Source organism: Protopterus annectens, chromosome 2.part0, assembly GCF_019279795.1.
Source record: "Protopterus annectens isolate FY-2018-M chromosome 2.part0, PAN1.0, whole genome shotgun sequence".
Lineage (NCBI taxonomy): Eukaryota > Metazoa > Chordata > Ceratodontiformes > Protopteridae > Protopterus > Protopterus annectens.
The window spans coordinates 1791778753-1791799872 of NC_056728.1; the positions used below are offsets into that span (position 1 = coordinate 1791778753).

The 21120-nt window shown below is 39.1% G+C and overlaps 1 protein-coding gene across 1 annotated transcript in view; it reads left to right on the forward strand.

The window, feature by feature from the left end:
• PADI2 (peptidyl arginine deiminase 2) overlaps window positions 1-21120 on the forward strand; it is a 1404027-nt gene that overhangs the window by 409451 nt on the left and 973456 nt on the right. Inside the window, exon 2 of the mRNA XM_044061822.1 lies at window positions 7432-7591. Within this exon, the coding sequence (XP_043917757.1) occupies window positions 7432-7591 (160 nt within the window). The remainder of the gene's footprint in view (window positions 1-7431; window positions 7592-21120) is intronic.

Consider the following 21120-nt stretch of genomic DNA (forward strand, 5'->3'; position numbering starts at 1 on the left):
CATTGTTGTCCATTATTTGTGAAAATGTTGGAAAATGATGATCTAAGAAAACAACTCACTGAATTCTGCAGTTGCAACTAGAAAATACCAATTGTCTGAATGTCATGGGACTCTGCTGTGTTGATCCACCGTGGTAATTCCCATCAAGCTGGGCACCAGAAAAGTACTGTCGATGAAAGAGTACATAGAAATTGCAAAAATTAAGTCATAGATTTGTAAATTGACCTAATATAAATGAAAAAAAAATAGTTTTATTAAGAACTTGTACCAGATTTCAGATGGGCCATTGCAAGAACCCACTGCACTGTTATGAATCAGTGTGAGTACCATAGCAATGTATTTGCATTGACTTCACAAGCCATGCCTAGACTATGTGTTTCTATTATTGATATTCATTTTAAATTGCTTGCCAAAACAAATCCATAAGAGGAATGGGATAGAGTTCATGTTTGAATAATTCAAATGTTCATAATGCAATATTAAATTAACAGTTCATATCTTCTTCCCACCATGCAGTTAGAAAGGCACTAGAAAGGTTTGTGCAGATATCTGTATATACATAAGCCACTTCAGAGAAGTCAAAAACTATCTTTCACTCATCAGTAGACTTGCCCCCCCCCCCCCCCCCCCCCAATGGTTCAAGCAAGCCATTGTAATTTTTCCTCCCGGTGCTTCCATTATCCTCTCAAGAGTAAAGACATATTGTTAAACTTTTTATACTCATTAAAATATTCAAGGTCCTCTATAAGCAAGTCCTAGAGCATATAAACAAATATGATTCAAAGACAGCAACAATGGTGGGGGCAGCTAAAAGCAGAGCTCTGGGCTAAGAATCATTAAACACAGCAAAAGCCTGAAAACAACTGTAAATTGCTGACAGACATTGAGAGATGAAGTGTCTATAGCATCTAAAATGTCAACAACGATGAAACAAGTGAAGTAAAAGGGAGAGCATCTGTGAAAACCCAGAAATGGACAGAAAGAAGTGTAGAACAGAAATGGGAAAAGCAGATGGTAAGGGCAGCTATATGGGAAAATTCTGCAGTAACTACAGAAAGACTGATCAAATGCATGCTGAGATTTTCAAGATAATAAGCTCCTGGTTGGAAAATATACAGACAAACAGCAGAAGGCTACAAGAAAATATATTTTTAACCAGGCATTCAAAGAAAGTAACCAATATGCAAACTGCTGAAAATGACATGAAAGAAAAAAATGGTGCAACAGCAACTAAAATATGAACAAAATGGCAGAGAAACTGGCTAAATGAAAGGACACGTCATGCAGAGACAACACAAGGTTTACAGCACTGCCAGTACAAGTCATAGGGAAAGATGGACTGGATTTTCTGTTGCTGATGTGAAAATACAAAGAGCACAGAGTGAGTATTCGTAATCTGAGACTGAGTAGCAGTTGAGACCTATAATGATCAAACTGTAAACATACTAGCAAAAGAGGAAATTCTTTCTAATTTGCAGAAGAATGGAGCAAAACTTAAAACTGGGAAACACGAGAGTCTGTGTGGATAACGAGTTTTTATTACAAACACTAACCTTCCTTTCTTCTATAATACTCTGAAAAGAAACGAAGCTTCAGTTCAACTAATTGAATCCTACATTACTCTTTAGTCTTTTACCCGTTTGGACTAAAAACCTACACAGACCCTTGAAAAATCACAAGATGAGCTGGCAAGGGGAAAAGATTTGAATGTAGGAGATGGTGACTAAGGATATTTAATGAAGTTAAAGGAGAAATGTTAAAAGCATGCACTAGTTACAGTTTGTATTTTTAACAGCATGAAACTAGAGGAAAAGATACAGAAATAAGGTATTTAAAGTACTGGCTGCAGGTAAGTGAAACAAACAGAACAGTGATTTATTGCAGGTGTTCTCCAGCACAACACAGCAAGTCAGTGTTTGAGTCTGATTACAAAGGCGAGGAAGAAGCATTATACTATTTTTTTTTTTTTTAGTGTTAGCTCTATTACCTTGAAAAAATATGTATATAGTTAGTATTTTCCTTATTTTTTGGGTAGGGAACAGACCGTGTTCTAATGAAAATAAGACATCAGGTTTGGTTCAGTTAATACTACACAAAAGTATATAACATGATACAAAAATGGTAGAAACAGGCTGTAAAGGACCAGCTTGCAGCACAAAGATAACATATAAGCAAAGTAACAAATAAGCTTTATTATGTTACAATTTTACTTAGTAGTCTAGAACACTAATGGTTTGTTGAACAGGAAAAAGTAGGACAAGGTGCTGACATATTTGTAATAGTAATGCACAGGTAATGTTTCAAGAGACACACCTGAGTCATGAAGAGTATGACTTTTTTGTAAGGAAAATTGGGAAGGAGAGTATCTTTGTTGGATAGTAGAAAGAGAGCAAAATAAAGTTGTCTTAATTAAAATGGTATTGGAATAAACATTGAGGAATAAATGATGGCTATGCAGGGAAGATATATAGTGGCAAGATTTTGCTGTCTCAGTTTAAGAATTGCACTGGCAGCAATATCTATTCCACCAAAAGCATTACGACAAGAATGTAAAGAATTTTATTTTAGAAGTTATAACATTTCATCAGGGATGTAAGTTAGTGGCTAGAGATTGAAACACTATAGAAAATAAGGAAGATATGTCTTGCAGGGGTGAGTTATCACAGAATACTAGATTAGGCAGATATCTAATGAAGTACATGCATGCATTTGGACACAATGATGGACTCAAATTAAGAGAAAATAAATTAGACTTTACAGATTTTCAGGGAATTTTGGTCCTTGGGTAAAATTAGATAGGTGTCACATACTGAAGAAGTCTTGTTAGGATGAAGAAAGCGCTTGACTGCTGTTTTTAACAGTAAAGTAGTCCTGAAAGGTGACAGTGCCTCTTTCCTTGATTCCTGGTTATTGGTTTGGTTCATTTTCGTTGTTTTATTACATACTGAAAGAATACTGTAACATGGTATGAACTATAAAGACACGTCTAATGCTGATGTTAGACTATGCAATTATACAGATTAAATTTTCTAAGCAACTGTTGTGGCAAACATTGGCATTTTCCAGTATTTCTTTTGAAAAGGAAGCCATTTAATGATTGAGTAAATCAAGCTTTAAGTGAAGTGTTATTAGATTTTAATCCAAGTTGTGAAGAGAGCTTGCAAAGGATTGGGATAATTATAATTTGAAAATTAGAATTGTGGTCATAATGAAAGCAAATGAGATATGGAGTAATAATAACAACATGTATCTAGAAGGCTTAAAGAAAGTAAACAATTTACAGAAGTGAAAAAAAGAATAAGTGGCACACATTAGGTTGCATTGTTTCAACAACAAGCTAATGACAACTTTTAAGTTTAACTTTTTTTTTTTTGTATCTCTTGTATTTCTTTATTTTTAGCAAGTGAATACATGCATGTAGTTCAGACACATTGTCTGCTACCTACTTACCAGTGCCATGGTGTAGAGGGGTAAATCCCTAACTATGACCTAGGCAACTCTGGTTCAGTTTCTGGACCAGGCGTCTAAGGCACTGGTAGGGAGGGATGGGCCTGACTATTCTGTGGGAGAGGGGCTTTCATCTTGGTGCTCCCTGAGAGGAGACATGGCCCATAAAGAAGGGAATAACTCTTACATGATTCTGGGATGAGGATAGAGGAGGGGGAGGGGCAACAAATAGGTCATAACATAATCCCTCCCCCTTACAGAAGCATTGCCAAAGAGATTCCCCTAGAACACAGTTAGGCTCCATGCTAGTCCCAGCCTGAAAAAAATTGTTTTTAGTCCAGGAAATGAAAGTAGGGGCTGGTAGACCCAGTGATGCACTGGAGTAGAGACCAGAAAGTATGAAGCAAGAAGGAAAGGTAACGGACAAAAAAATATCTACCAGCTACTTGAAATTTAAAAACAGCTGTTTCAGAAGACAAAGGAAATTAGCCAGCATGAGATTGTACTGGATATGGGATAGGGCATATGAGTTGCATTTGGCATTTTTTCTGACTAAATACAGGTATTAGCTTTTCAAATTTGTAGTGAAATCTTTCATATAATTTCATAATCGACATAATATATCAGATGTATGTAGTACAGTGAAAGCCGTGAGGTAGGTTAAACAGGGTACAGCTCCATTCATTGATTATTTGCCTCTCTACTGGATGGTATAGCTGAAAGTATCCAGATGATATTGAAACACTGGGTAAATGGAAGTAGAGTACCAAGTGATGTCTGTAAGTGTTATTTTATTTATTTATTTACATTTGTTTACCGGGAAATTCCGACTGGACACAGGTCCTTATTCAGCGGAAGCCCAGGGAGAAAAGCTCCACAGAAAGACATGGTAGATGGTAAACAATCAAGGTATGTATACAGTAGAGGTGATCATGACATGGAGAAATACAGGAGCAAATTAGGTACAATTGAATAGTAAGCTCTAATTACAACACTGAGAAAGAAGTAAAACACAGAGCTACAAATTATCTAAACAGTAACTAGATAACAATAATAATAGACTAAACGATAACTAAATCCTGGAAGGATTAACAAGCAGTGAGTAATCTTCAGTTCAGTTTTATAGGGATAGAGGAGATACTCTATCTAAATCTGGAAAAGGAGGGTTTATTAGACGGGGTTTGGACAAGGACAAAGCCCGTGAGAACTTAGGTGAGATTTAAGTGCAGTCTTGAAAAGTCTTGTTGGAGATTGGCTATAGGAAGACCTCTTACTTTCTCCAGCAATGTCTTCATTCACCTTGTGAAGGCTGCCAGCTTAGCCAGATAGAATTTTGCAGATAATTCTGTCATTTGTAAATATGAATGTAAACTACAGGTTTGTTGTACAAATGTAAAGAAATAGTGTTAGATGTGAAACTGAAAAAAATGTGACAACAGTGCACTCTACTGACCAAAGTAAAGCATGTGGTGACCCTTTGATGTAGACAGTGGTGCCAAAGGGTCTAGATGAAGAAATTATTTCTATTGTTTTAACCAAGAGTTAAATTGCTAGATTTAAACATGCAAATCTATTTTTATTGCTCTGTTTCCTAGCCAGCTGCAAGGTAACAAAAGGAGATGTCAAGAATGTAAATGCAGTTTCTGTTGCCTGGAACCACAGAGAAGTGTGAAGAATTATGTAATCTGTAGCTAGGGAACCCCAGGAAAGTGTGAAGAATGATGTAATGTGAATCAGAACTGTAATTTCAATTTAAACAGAGAGAGACAGAGGTTATTGAGCATTTTTGTCTTGACCATCCAACTCACAGCACTGTCTTGCTCTATAAGTAAGTTTATCTTAGACTTGTGTTTTCTTTTAGAAATAGCTAGAAACTAAAAAGATTAGACTAAGTGTTTTTCTGTGATGTTAGAACTGTACTACTGAATTATTTTAAGTATTTCTCTGATCTCTGAACTCTTGACTAGCACTGTGTAGTAAGAAGTATTGTCTTGTATTTTTATTTATTATTAAATATTTTAAAACCTTTCAACTGTGGCTGTTTTGTGTAGAGATAATTTAAGCTCTAGAGTACATTGCATATTTATAGTGATTATTGTACCAAGTCACTCTAATAAGCCTTGACCGTTTAGTTATGCTACCAATTGGATAACAATATTACACAGTAATAATTGGACACCCTTTTAAGGGCCTTTGAGTAGCTGATAAATATTAGCTGGGTGGTGGCAGGTGGTAATACCATATAGTCTGGGTAATAGGGGCACAGCTGGAGAACCTGTGCCAGCCTTTCCCAGGAGTGTCTGTGTGGTTGTATAAACTCTTATCTCAAAGTGTGTGTGTGTCAGCTACTTGGGCAGGGACACGAAGCTCTGGTTGGACAGAGAGGGTGCTGAAGGCTTTAGCTTGCCCAGCTAGGCTGAGATCTGGACGCTATAGCTGTGCCAGTGGGGAGTCTTATTGGGGACCTAGAGAGCAAGGGAGCGACCAGCCCCTGACTGACTGTGATCTCTGTGTGCTCTTAAGGGAAATTGCACTTCACTGTGTGTATTTGTTATCCTTTCTTCATATATGAGACACCCTCTCTGGTGTTAGTGGTGAGGACTGAGGCTCCTTGATTGCTGGGCTAGGGCACAGGTGTCACACACCTTTTTGATGATCACTCCTTAGTACTAAATAAGAAGATCATTTATGCTAAAAACATAATCATCTATTGTATTTAGCTTCATAAAAAGACACAGCTATTCATTTTTAAAATCTACATGTTAACCAGGACAGCCAGCCTCTGTTGGAAATCTTTAGTGTGGCATATTCTTGTGTAGATTCTTTTAATTAATTTTAAATTATTTACTAATCCAATATGTGAACTGGTCCTTCTTTTCAACCATGACCCTGGCCATAAGGACAAGTGCAAATGCAGTATGTATTTATAATCAGTTTAGTGTATCCAACTAACCAACATAATTTGGGGAGGAGACCAGAGTATCTGAAGAGAATACTGCAAGCTGGTGGAGAACATGAAAACTTCATACAGGCAATGACCAAAACTCAGTAAGGAATCTTAAATCCTGGAAATATGAGACAAATATCTTAACCAAGAAGTACCCTTTTGTTAAAGTGCCATCATTCAAATAGTATGTCAAGCACCATGCATTATGTTACTTTCATACATTCATACAATGGGATAACTTCTGAAAGTACTCACTGTGCAGAAGGGACTCTGGACGTTTTACTGCAATTTACAAAATGCATAATGTAAATCAAGCACCCATCTGCTCTAAATTGTTCTGCTGCTCCCTGCAAATACAGCATGTTTTAAAGTCAGAATTAAACGTGCAATGCTGTTTTCTCTTCTGCAGTTACGGTGTTAAACTGTGGTGTTCTTCACCCTTTAAAATTTGCTTTTATGTGGCTTCATTTAAAAGTACATTGTGCAATGCCATATATGGGCTCATTAATCCTCTCAAAGTTTGAGAAAACAAGTAAATAAAAAAAATACTAAGAAATCAGTGATAAATCGAAATGCAGTTCTACTGGCTGTGGGTTTGGCATAATAAAGTCTTCACCTCATAGACACAAGGTATAGTGTTTTATTCTGATCTTGGGTTATTGGTTAGGCTTAAAACGGCTCTTTAGGGCAGTTAGCCAGCTATTCCCCTATGACCCTGTATATCATTGCTTTTCTAGTGTAGAATTGTTTGACAAAGCAACTAGGAAAAGCAAAGTGTACCCCTTAAATTCTGTTTTGGGGAATTGTTTATATCTGACTCTCGCAAGAAAGCCATTTCTTTACAAGATTATTTCCTGTGTGAAAAAAACACAGTTGTCTTATTTGACTTTCAAGTAATCTGATTGTGCATTTTATTTTGATTATTTTAATTTTTATTAATGAGTCTCTGTCTTGATTTGAGAAGATGCATATTTTGTCTTTATCAAGGTGTTATTTCATTGCACAGATTTCAGACTTGGTTCCTTTTTCTCTTTTAGTTGTGCACCCTTAAAAGCTTATGAATACAGCATAAAGAGCAGTTCTGGAGTTAATACTGAGATCCTGGGTAAAAATGAAAAGCTTCGTAATACTCTGTCACTTGGAGAAATATTGGCAATTTCTGGAAAAGCACCTAGTCAGGAAGTTGATGACCAGAAGGTAAGTATTGATTCATTAACGGGTTTCTGTGGTAGCTTTCATAATTAACATACTTACTACCCTGAAATCTGAAAAAAATCTGAGGTATTATCTATCACAATCATATTAAGTAAAGTATCTAAAGAATATTGTACTATAAGGGTACATGATTTGGGTTACTCATCTGCTAACACAGACATTCATAACAGTCTGTTTGGCCCATCTAATCTGCCATTTTCTTACCTACTGAACAAGCGGTTAGTGATGTGCTTTGCATCCCTCATAAGAGTTGCCTTATTTGTTGTTCCTGCTTTTTTAGGAACTCTTTCATTCTATTAAGTAGGCTATTCCATTAATCTTCAGCACTAGTTGCTTTCAGTTCTCCTGATGGGACTTACATCATCTTTAAGTTTTTCTCCTCTGAATGTCCATTTTATTACTGATGGTATCCTCTTGGATACTTTACACTCCTCCGAGCTACTTAAAAAGGTCCCTCACTTATTTATTTGTTTGTTAATTCAGTAAGCTCTCTAGGATGTCTCTCACTTATTTGTTTAACTCAATAAGCTCTCTAGTAAGTCTCTCATTCACTTATTTGTTTAACTCAGTAAGATCACTAGGCACACGTGCCCCTTGTCCGGTGTGATCCAAGAGCACTGCCTGGTTAAGTGACTTAGTCAAAGTCACACAGTCTGCAATTAGAGACTGAAATACTCAAACACTAGACTACAAAATAAACCTAATTAATTGCTAATAGCCATCACTATATTCACTGAAGTGCTCCACATGTATTTATCCCTACTTACATTTGTTTCTTTTTATATGGTTTCCCTTGCAGATCCAGTACCATGTGGATTGCCTTCCTTTGAATTGCCATCATCTTTTTTGAAAAAATAGTGTTGTATAATTACTTATAATTTTCCATGTAGAGATTTGTCAGCTGTCTGTACAGGGGCAGAACAAATTTTTCCTTCTTAATCCTAGAGTTTCTTCCTCAGTCCTCCCAGCTGCCCTTGTATTCATTTGTTTTGACAATTGTTCTATCCTGCTCAGGGTCACAGGGGAACCAGTGCCTATCCCAGCAGGAAGTGTATGGCATAGAACCACTGAATGCCATTGATCATGGGATATTCAAACATTTATATGCATACTGCACAGACACTTGAAGGACTGCCAAGTCAACATATCAGTAAGTCATTTATATATACTTATTTTTAACATATTAGTATGGTTTTGAAACATAAGAAGAAACTGGAAAAGTCATGGCCAGAATCAGAAAGAGCAACTCTCATAGAGACATGAGCTCTCTCATTCAGCTAAACAAGAAAGTAAGAGGTCTAATAAAGTAAGGATAGTCTCCGAGGCTAACGACAATCACAAAGCTGTCTTCAGTTATGTCAGGATTCTTAAAGGTAATACTCAGCAGTGTGCAGAGGTGGTGGTAAATGACACAACCTTCACTGACCTGGGTAACCTAGCAGATCTACTTACTGATAAATGTAGCTCTAACCTCATCCCCCACTCCCACTGCCACCTATGGCATCCCTTCTAGCATAACCCCCCAGCTATCAACAGGGAGCAGGCCCTAAAGGTGGTCACTAAAGCCAAAAACACTGCTTTAGTGGGCCCTGACAATATCTCTGGTTGCCTCCTAAATTGCCTAAACATGACCTAGCAGGTGCAGTTGAGGCACTCTTCAACTACAGCCTCAAAACAGGTTACATGCCAGGTGAATGGAGGGCCCCAAATGTCATCTTTCTTCAAAAGGGTGGGCCATCAACTCTCCCCAGGAACTACAGACCCCATCAGTCTGACAAGTCTAATGTGCAAAGCCATGGAACGGATTGTCATGAAAATGATCAATAAGGACATTGGCAACCTACAGACACTGGACCTATCAGACGTTCTCTTTGTTAATGGAAGATCTTGCCTACTTAACCTGGTAAACTTCTTTGACAGGGTAACCATGACTAAGGATGAAGGGAAAATGATGCATACCACCCACCTTGACTTGGCCATGGCATTTGATACAGTACCCCACTGAGGTATTGTTGACAAACTCTCAGAACTAGGCACAAATCCCCATATAACTCACTGGATTGCCTGCTGGCTCACAGATAGGACCCAAGAAGTCAGGATCAGTGAGACCACCTCCACCAAGAGACTGGTCACCAGTGCTCTGCATTTGACATCTACTTCTTAGAAGTCAAGACTAATGTCAAAACCTCTGGCTCACCAAGTTTGCAGATGACTGTAAATTGGGAGCAATCATAGATTGCCCCCATGAAACCAACATCCTACAAGAGGGTCTAATACAAACAAATGACTGGTACATAAGCTAAGTATTAAAACACAACTCAAAGAATTGTATTATAGTGCCCTTTGGAAAAGCATCTACCCAAGATAATTATTTAATTGATAAAACACCCCAAAGAGTTGATGCGATTTTTAGGGATTTGAGGCTATAAGTAGAAAGTAATCTGGCAATTGACCAACAGGTAGCCAAGATAGAAAGAACATCATTCTGTCACCCAGCTCATAAGCAAGGGTATGGCATCCAGGTCCAAAGATGTAATAGTACTATTCTACTCGGATCTTATCAGACCTATCACTGAGTACAATGACCCCTATGGTGTGCATCTAGCTAGGCACTAAAACAGTTGGAACACCCTCTCCTCTCACTAGGAGGCAATCTATCCTACACAGATTGCCTTAAGGTCCTGTCTTTGTACTCAGTCTCTTATTGGTTACTGATAGGCGATCTATGTCCAGCCTATAAGGCATCCTCAGATCCATCTCTGATGGATGTCTTTTTCATCTGTAAGACAAACACCACCAGAAGTACTAGATCCAAGAATGTGAACTTTGTCTGCAGCTTAAACAAAACCTACTCTAGGGACTGATGTGTCTCAAAGGATCCCAACCCTATGGAGTAAGCTCCCCATTTATGTGAAGCAGAGTTCATTCCTGACCTTGTTCAAAAAAAAACCTTGATCTCTGGATGGGAACTCACAAATTCACCACCAGTCTGGCCCTCATGTCTCTGGACAGAAGTTGACAGTAAGTAAATTAATCACCCCTCCCCATATAACTCTTGACTACCTCTTTATTAACATACCCCACCCTGTAGATGTCCAAGGAACTCTGAGACAAAACTGTGTTGCATTGTATGGCTAGGCTTGTAAAGACCCTGGAGGTCATTAGCCTATTATGAACCTATTGGTGAAAAGCCATTTGTACAGGGAGATAACATGTAAACTCCACACAGAAAGCACCCCCCACTAGGAATCAAACAGGAGAACAAAGCACAGTGAACTGGCAGTTCTAATCTCTGTACCATTGTACTATCATAGTCCCTGTATTCCTTTATAGGTTCATAGGTTCATACTAGGCTAGCTGCCCTAGGGCATTTATAAGCCTAGCCAGAGTGTGTTTGGCTTTCGCCACCCATTTTAAATGAATGTTGCTATGCCCTTTTTCGAGGTTAGTATACTGTGCCTCTGTCTAACAGTGACACAGAAGTGATACCCGGGGTAAACCTACCATCTCCCATCCACTCATCAAGATTCCTCTTGAAGAGAGTCAATGAGGGACTCTGCCTAACCTGGACTGGGACTTTATTCCAGAGTGAAGGGAGCCTCTGGGTTATGAATCTGTCCCTCCAGCATGTCCTATTTATTTCAGTGCTGAGGTTCAAGTCTCTCGAGTGCGTAGTTTGATGGGATTTAGATTTTCTGAAATGCAGCATGTCCATTAATTCCGGGTTGGACATGGCTTTATACGTCAGGCACAGATCGCCTCTGAGCAGGCGGTATGCCACTGAGTAGAGCTGGAGTTTCTTTAACCGGACAGCATATGGCATCTGTTTGAGCCCTTTGATCCTCTTGGTGAGGTACTTTTGGGGTCTTTCCAGTTGCTGCAGGTGTCTGGTAAGGTACATCCCAAAAGGGGCATTGTACTCAATTATGGGCCTGATGAGGGGTGAGTAAAGAGGCACAATGACCTCCCCTGATCTAGATGTGAATCCGTTCATGATTAGGTGGGCTATACAAAATGTTTTTCTAACCACTTTGGCCACGTGGTTGTCAAATGAGAGATTGCTATCAACCTGGGTCCCCAAGTCCCTAATTACGTCTTCCGTACTTAATGGATTACCACCTATGTGGTAATTTGTGGGCATTTCCAAAGGGGATGACTATACACTTTTTGGCATTTAGCTTGAGGCCATGGCTCTGGCCCCAGTTGTCTGTTTCTATGAGGCCCTTTTGTAGGATGCTTGTGTCGGCTGGAGAGTCTATTATGGCGCCCAGTTTGCAGTCATCTGCGAACTTGGTCAGCCACAGTCCTTCCGTGTTAGCCTGTACCTCCGAGAAATATATACCGAACAAGAGAGGTCCCAGGACTGAGCCTTATGGGTCACCACTTGTAACTGGTTTGGAGTCTGACATGGCTCCAGCAATTCTAACCATGTGGGTTCTGTCCTTGAGCCAGTTTGCAACCCATCTAGTGACCTAGGGGTTTATATTTAAGCTGGTGAGCTTATCTATAATGCCCGAGTGGGGTATTGTATCGAAGGCTTTTGCAAGGTCCAGGTAGGCTGTGTGGACCACCTTCTCCTCGTCAATGGCCTTGGTGACTGTTTCAAAGAAATCAGCTAGGTTTAAAAGGCAGGATCTGCCCTTAGCAAAGTTGAACTGGGTAGGATCCAGTGTCTGTAGGTCCCCAATATCTTTATTTATGAGGTCCATGATGATCCTTTCCATAGCTTTGCAGACCAAGCTAGTCAAGCTTATGGGGTGATAGTTTCCAGGATCTGTTGAGGCACAACCTTTGTGGAGAGGGACCACTGTTGCTGTACGCCACTCTTTGGGTACATATCCTGTAGTAAGGCTGAGATTGAACAGTAGTTTTATGTTTGGGTTTAGTTCTTCTTGGAGTTCATGTAGGACGCAGCCCGGGACACCGTCTGGTCTCACTGATGCTGTGTTTTTTGCTTTGGAGAGGGCGGATCTTACCTGAGCATCTGAGAAGCCAGGGGGGCAGCACTCTGCTGGGATAGATATTTGCCCTTTTGGTGGGGAAGGGGGGGAGAAGTTTGTGCTGAACCTGTCAGCTAGGATGTTGGCAATGTCTGTGGGTTCGGTGTATTTTTTGTCATTTTGGACTAATTCTGAGCATATCTGGGAATTCCCACCCAGGTTCCTAACATAACTAAAGAAAGCCTTGTGATTATCCTTAGTGTCCTGTGCAATTTTTCTCTCGAAGCTGGCCTTTGACGATTTTATGAGTGCCCGTAGTTTTTTGCTAATACTGATCAGAGATGCCTTCCCTTTTTGGGATTTTGCTCTATCATCTAGTAGCTTTCTCCTTCTATTGTATAGTTTGTTTATGGCTGGGGTCCACCAGACAGGACACCTAACTTTGGAGGATTGGGTCTTGGTTTTATTTGGGATTGCATGATCCATGCATTCCTGAAGGTGTTCATAGAATGCGTTTATAAAGGATTCTGCGGTCTGGGCCGTATTTTCCACAGGCTCGGGGGCTTTGAAGGATTCCACCTCGGTTTTGAGGAGTGTGAAATTTGCTTTAGAGAAGTTTTTCACTGTGGTTTTCTGGGCAGGGGCTGGGGTCGGGATGTGAATATCTAGTGAGATTGGCTTATGGTCTGATCTTACCAGTGAGGGATCCACTTCTGGTCTGGAGCAAAGAGTCCCCATGTTGATGATGATCAGGTCCAGTATGTTTTCCCCTCTTGTGGGAGTGGCAAAAAGTTGTTCCATAGCATTTGAGTTTATAAATTCTAGGAACCTTCGGGCTAGGGTGTTGGAGCTAGAGTAATGCTCCCAGTCTATGTTAGGGTAGTTGAATTCACCCAATATAATGGTGTTTGGAGAGACCTTCATATTTTCCACTGTTCTCAGGAAGGCCGAGTGGGGTTCCTGAGTTTGGGAGGGTGGTCTGTAGCAGGCTATAAACTGGAAGACAGTTTTACCCACTGTTAATTGCACGTGGATATTCTCTGATGCTTCGTGCTGTGCCACCAACCTGGAGGTGTGGGTATCTTTGACGAATATTGATACTCCCCCTCCTTTTGTGGTTCGGTCCAAGTTTTGGGGCTGAAAAACATGGTATGAGGTATAACCTGGTAATGCTGGGGTGCTCTCGGGAGCCTTGAACCAGGTTTCTGTTACTGCACAGATATCGATGTTCTCCATGCTAAGGAGAGTTTTGAGTGTGTGCATCTTGAGGTTTAGACTTCTGGCATTGAGTAGCATTACTCTTAGTTTCTTATCCCTTGTGATACCTACGGAGGTGGGTTTGTCTTTTGAGCCTTTCCTAAAAAAGGCACTATGGGGGTGGCAAGAGCCTTTGCCAATATCCGAAAGCCCAGGGGTGACAGGTGCAAGCCGTCCCTAGCGAAGCATCGTGGCTTGTCGAGCATATCATCCCAGGCAGACAGGCATTGTATCCCCTTTGAATGACGCCAATACTTAAGCCAATTATTGAAATTGATCATCTTGTCTTCATATTGTGGCATCATTCTTGGTGAGGGTAAGATGCTACTCAAGGTCAGGGTCATACTGGCCTGGGCTACATGCTCATAGAGCTCCGCTATGTCTCTTTTCATGTAGTCCAGTTAGGTACATCTCAGGTCATTCACACCAGCATGGACAATGACTGAGTCATATTTGTACTTGCCTTGGAGTGACCTGAGTGCTTGTGTTATGTGGCGGATCCTAGCACCCGATTGGCAGCTCACAGTCACCTTCTCCTTGTTCAGCCTGGTGAGCAGGACGTCAGTGTGCCTGACGATAGAGTCATCCATTACAAGTGTATCAGGTGTGTTGTTTAGCCTTAAGGGCTGTGACTGTTGGGCACACTGGCTTTGTGAGCTATGTGTTGCACGTGTTTTGTTTTGAGGTAGCGGTTGCTTGGGTGTCTGCTTTGGAGGTCTCTGCTGCTTAGGCAGATTTTTATTTAGAGCCTCCGAGTATGTTTTTGTGTGTTTATGTATTTGGTTTGCTGTCGTGGTAGGTCTATGTGAGACTTGAATTGTAGTGAGTGTGGTTTCCTTCTCCTCCTGACTGGTTACGCCAGTACTGAGTTGAGAGAGCTTAGCCTCCAATTTGGCTATATGGTTGCATCTCTCATATGTGTTGGAATTTGTTGGGAGGAGGAGAGCGTTGTCTGTGTACTTGAGGCAGTTGTAACATTGCCTCAAGATTCCCAGATTCAAAAGCTAGACCGGAGAGGAGATTGACAACTGACCTTTGGACATGCTAGAATAGTATTGGGAATTCCTTTATAATTGAAAAAAAGGGCCAGTGGGGAACAAAGTACTCAAGGGGAGTTTGTGAGGGTGTAGTGCTTTTAATTTTTTAGTGCTGACTTATATAATTGCTTTAGTGAGCAAGTGCCAGGCTTTAGAGTGGGAATAGGGTGTTTATTATGAGAACTAGATCAGTTCTAAGGGAAAAAGTGAAAAGCCGACTTTGTGGAGCCGAGAATGGTTTAAACCCAGTTAAGCGGCGCTGCCCGATGCTGCGCTATACGCAAAATCGCGCAAAGCTGCGCTAAAGTGGGTTTTATACAGGGGGACTTGAAAGAGCTAGAAATTGGCCCAAAACGGCCAATAGACTACCAGATTCTTGTGCTGGGAACACTCCTCCAGGGATTGATAGGCTGCTCCAAGCTCCCCACTGCCACTGGAAAACAAAGAAGCCTCCCTTTATCCAAGAAAGGAAATGGGCAACACAGGAACTTTCCAAAAGTCCAGAATACAGCAAAGCCTGTATTTGGACTACTTTAGGTCAGGAAAGACGGTAAACAAGGATATATATATTTTTTTTGCAACAAACAGCAGGAAAATGCAATAAATATGTAAAACAGGCTAGCGCACTTGAGTGTGTAGCCTCAACAGGTAAAAGCAACAAACAGGACAAACTTTAAAAGTGCAGGTGCAAAAACAACTTTAAACATTTTAAAACAGTTCAAGAAGGAGAAATACTTGCAGTTTTGCTAGTTCGGGCAGTCGCCCAGGTAGTAGCAGGAAAACAAACACTTTTATCAGGTTAGCAGTCGCTCTTTTAGCCTCTCTGCTGCTAGCACCACTCTGCAGGACCACAAGGAGCTTGGCTGAGTAGTAACAAGCGCAAAAAATGCGCCTTTATTGCATTAATTGCTCACATTACTTCCTGTTGTGACTACCCATCGTCTTTTTTTCATTGTTACTGTTGCTTCTTCTTTCCTTTCCATTTGTATACTTGTCTTGTGGGCTTTCTTCATATATGAATTACTTGCTTTTATTTGTATTGAAGGTGTAGAAAGAATGGGAAGATGGGTTGTCTGAAACATGTAGATTTAATTTCATTATTAAAATAGTGTATACTGCATCTGAGAGGTAAAATCCCAAAAAAGGAATACTAAGCTGGAGGGAGAGAAAACCTTTACAATCACAAGTGAATAAAGGAACCTGGCTGTGGTCACATTGCATGATATAAAGTTATGAAAGCTTGTGACAGAACAGTAAGGAGTAGGTGTAGTCCTGAAATATACAGGCACAGGTATAGAAATTAGAAAGCCAGAAGGTCTGATAAGGGAAGGACTCATCCTTAGTAGCTCATAGGATTAAAGACATAGGTGGTAAGATCACTCAGCAAAACCAGACTTTCTCAAGCTGCCATGTACCTCCCTATCCCATGGAGGTAAGATCAAATTTCCCCTTGATAACTGATGAACTGTATGATACTGTCCATCTGTATGGTGAGCACTCTCACTGGGACATAGTCCTAGAAGGCTTGAAGGGTTTGGAGGACTCCTCTCATCTCCAGAATCTCATGGCCATATAAAGAGGTCATCTGAATGTCTCAAATGGCCCCAGGCTGCTTTTTCAGATTCTGTTGCCAAAAAAGGGTTGCATTCTATTCTTTTTTTTTTTTTTTTTTTTTACTTCTGTCATTTTATGCAAATCGTCAGAAATATCCTTTGCTGTTTTTTGGATTTGTTTACTGATGTATAGTATTTTTCTGACAGCAGTTTTCTTTTTTTTTCTCTTTCCATTGGTAAAAGTTCTTGTTTCTTGGCAAGACTATATTAACCTTACATTGAAGTGAACACATTCTGGGTGAAAGTTTACATTGATTGTTGTAGTGGAATTTTCTTTAATGGCCATTGTCATTATCTTTAAAATGTGTGTGGTGCATGTGCCCATGTCAAACAGTTTTTCAGCTGTGTAAAGATGTTTAGAGTGTGTGCTGCTGGTTTCCTTCATTTGTAAAATTTATTAAAGCTGTGAAACTTGCTAAATTTATTAAATTATGCTGTTTTGGGCTATGGGCATTTTATACCCTTACTTAAAGTACAGTGATCATTTTACAAGTGTGCCTGTAGGAAGAAACGTCCTTAACAGTACAGGCATGTTCAGTGTTTCATTTGCTAGACCTAGACCATAGACCTTCCAATGTGCTCCATTTTTGCTAAACTTTCCTCGGTCACTGTCTTCTATGTCATAGAAAATATGATGTACAGATAAGTCTGTGCAAAAGGCCTTATCCATACAGGTGTCTGACTGCATACATTCTACTGAACCCACTTCTTCTCTACCTCAAGGTCATTTTACATGTTTGACCTTGAAACCTTCTAAGGGAACTCAGACTTACAAATAAGCCTAAGCCTCTAGAGCATCCCACCAATCTCCTCTCTGTTGTCTCCGGTAGCTTTAAAAATCATGAAACCTCTAGTTAAGAAAGTTCCTGTGAGAATAATTGAGAAAACTGTATTGTCTTTCACTGTGGAGTCAACATATGCAGCCCTTAATGCTGTGATTAATAAAGAGGTTTCTATTATTCTGGATTCTAAATCCACAATGTTGAGACTATCAAAGCCAGGGCAAGGTTCTTCGCCAGTTGTTTTTGAATTTAATTATGACAAGCATATGGAAGACTTTTTAGAGCTCATCATAAGTTTTCTGGTCCCCCTTCCTCAGGGATAAAGAGTTGAATACCTGTTATTTCCTGAAATCCGGAAGACTGGTAGTCCTCACCAGTCCCCTTGTTTCCAGCATCAAAGCTGGAGTTTCCAGTGTTGACCAGTATGGCACTGATGTTGGTGCTACAGTCTGAATATACTTCAGAGGTATTGTCTCTCGTCTGGTCAGGATTAAACAGATGAACATTCATGGGTTCAGTTCAAGCAGCTTTATTACACACAAACACAGCAATGAGGCTTTGTAACTTAAACTTAAATAAACTTATAAACTGACTACCACACTCATACATGTTAACACTCTGGCTGTTCTCTCAAAATGGCACTGCTGCCTACACGTGCTCACTATTTATATACACGTGCTTACATTTGGAAATGCTTCTTAAAATTACATGCACACTCTGATCTACATCCTCCCTCTTTGAAAAATAGTTCATACATGAAATGACAGTATTCAATGACATGCAATTTACAGAAATGATCTTTTGACATGCAATTTACAGAAATGATCTTTTGACATGCACTTATACAAAAGTAATTATTTAACATGCACTCATACAAAATTAGACACATATAAAACAACCATGTCCAGGTTGCTGTATAATTTACACTAGGTCTAGAAATACAACTTAACCTTGTAACATAAAAGTCATAATTGGATCTAGCAACGGGGACTGTCTTCAAGGAATGTTCAACTTTGGGGACATCTGGGACGGGAATGGATACTGAAACACGTTCTTCAGTACGAACATTGTCAGGTTTGCTCTGAGATCTAGAGTTTGTATTACAGGTACGATGCTGCAGTATTGTTTCTGATACAGGAAGATGTCTGCAATTTCTCCTATACTCTATACCCTCATATTCCACTAGGTAGGATCTCGGCTAGGCACATATACCTCTCACTTTATTTTGTTTTTCTGCATCTGTGCAAATCTTTCCCTCTATTTTATTTTTAATGTTCCTTGTGATGAAACTCTGGTGTTTATTGTAAATAGATATTCAGTATTTAATGTTCTTTTATTATTTATTATTAAATATATTTAAACATTTTCATTGTACTAGTCCTTTAGAAATATTTAACCTTTGAGAGTACTTGTATTTATTTGGTGACACTGTGGCCACTCCTGAAAGTCTTACTACCCGGTCAACATTACCATTGGTATTAGTATTAATTTCACTCAGTATAATTGGATACCCTTTTAACACCCTTAGAGTAGCTGGCTGGTGGCAGTGAATCTACCTTATAGACTGGGCACAAGGTGGCAGAGTGGATAATCTTTGCCAGCCTTTCCCATGTGTGTGTGTGTGTCTGTGTGTGTGAAAATCAAGTCTGTGTGTGTGTGTGTGTGTGTGTGTGTGGGCTACTTGGGACAGGGACACAAAGCTCCTTAGTGGTCAGTGTGTAGTATTATTTCAGGCCTGGAGAGATAGTCCACTCCTAGATGTGGAATGTGTTCCCTGTGTACTCTTAAGGGAAATTGTACTTGGTGCAGAGAGTTGCATCTGAAAATACTGTATGTGTCTATTTGTCTCTCTCAAAGTGAATGTCTCTCACCAGTGCCCATGGTGAGGATTGAGACTCAATATTCACTGGCCTAAAGGAGGGACGTCACGATGCCTATGATTCCTTCTTCCCAATATACATAGATAGAACATGAAGCATTACTTGGCTCTAATGTTTTTCGGGAACTTTATAGATTATAGCAGTATGTGTTATATAAATATATATGACGAAGAACTGACTGGCTGTTTTGAAAAGGATCTACTTTCCTTGAACTGTAGATTTTCAAATAATTTTTGACAGACCTGAGGTGTTGGATGACTCAGTTTATATGGACATTGAATCTGTTTTTTTTTTGTTTTGTTTTTTTTTGAAATTTTTGTTTTTCATAACCCACTGGGAGTTAGTAATCTTTTACATTGTAGAAGGTGCTGCCCTCATCAAATGAAGAGAAATATCCTTAAAGTTTAATTTGTCAAGGTTACATATAAGACTTCTGTTAAGGGGCAATAAAAATTGCAATTTTTTAAATATATGTTTTCACAAATGGGCTGTCCTGATAATTTACTTAAAAAAAGAACTGGGGAAAGGTAGAAGAGGAGAGCTCCAGTAACCTTTGCCTATTGATATTTAGTAAAAATTAACTTGGCAGTTGGAATCAGGAAGGGGTGGTACTGAATGATGTCATGTCCAGGTCGCATCAACCAAGATGAACTTCATTTTATAGTTTAAAAACAAAAATGTTTGACGATATAATGAGACTATAATGAGGAACAACCAGGAAATTTGCTTTCCTCTCATGAGTTTAGTGTCTGATGGCATAATGTACAGTGCTTAAGAAATTTTAAGGAAGTGTTGGAAAAGAACCAATTAGGTCTCAGATTTATACAGTGTGGCTGTTGTAAGTATATTTATAATAGTTTGTACCACCATCATACTGAGACAAACAAATGTCTTTGTGTCCTATAGAGTGAATTGTAATATTTTCTTAGTTTATATAATATTTTGTGTTTCAATTTTTATGTTGGAAAAAGGAAGCAAATGCTCTGGAAACTTATGAAAGAGCATTAACATACAGTCAAAAGAAGTGATTACATTAATTCTTTATTTAGGCATGCTAATGAATCAGATCCTGAAGTTGTGTCTAAATTTATGTTGCTGCAGGTTTAACCTGGAAATGAATGAAGTAGTGATTACAGCAATATATTTTTGCATTGTAAAATGAGATAAAAAGCATAACTGAGTTGCATGACAGGCTATGGGGACTAATTAATGCCATCTCTTTCAAATTGTATTTAAATAATGGTAAAGGAAATGTTTTTGAAATTAAACAAATCTATGCAGCAAATATTTCATTTTATGTCATATTATGTTTCTAAAATGTTTTGATTGGTTAATCAATTTCCGTTTGTTTGTTAATATAAAATGAAGCCCAAAGAAGGACATTGTTACTTATTATTTTCCCAACAGTAGCTCACTTTTATAAGCAAAATTATTTTCAAACATTGTTTTTTTAAAGGAACCTGCCTTTTCCATTCATTTACTACCTCCTGAAAATTATATTTTTGGATTTAAATGTTTTTGATAGGAGACTACAGAGTAGAAGCATCTGGTTTGTGTGGTTAAATTATATGACACTAACTTCTTTAAATAAATTGTATGACTGTATTATGTAGCTCTTAAGTATTTTAATTAAATATTTTCAAGAATAAACCAAATCCAGCAGTGAGTGACTGAGTGTAGCAGATCAAGTAAACAGGACCAATCCAGGAATAACTCAAAGTTTTAATCCACAGTATTGTAAAACACGAATACAATACACTAAATGTTGCAGTTGATAAGCGCTTTCACCCAAGAATGAGCTTCATCAGATCAAATTTTGATCTGATGAAGCTCATTCTTGGGTGAAAGCGCTTATCAACTGCAACATTTAGTGTATTGTATTCGTGTTTTACAATACTGTGGATTAAAACTTTGAGTTATTCCTGGATTGGTCCTGTTTACTTGATCTGCTACACTCCGTCACTCACTGCTGGATTTGGTTTATTGTTTTATATATTTACGA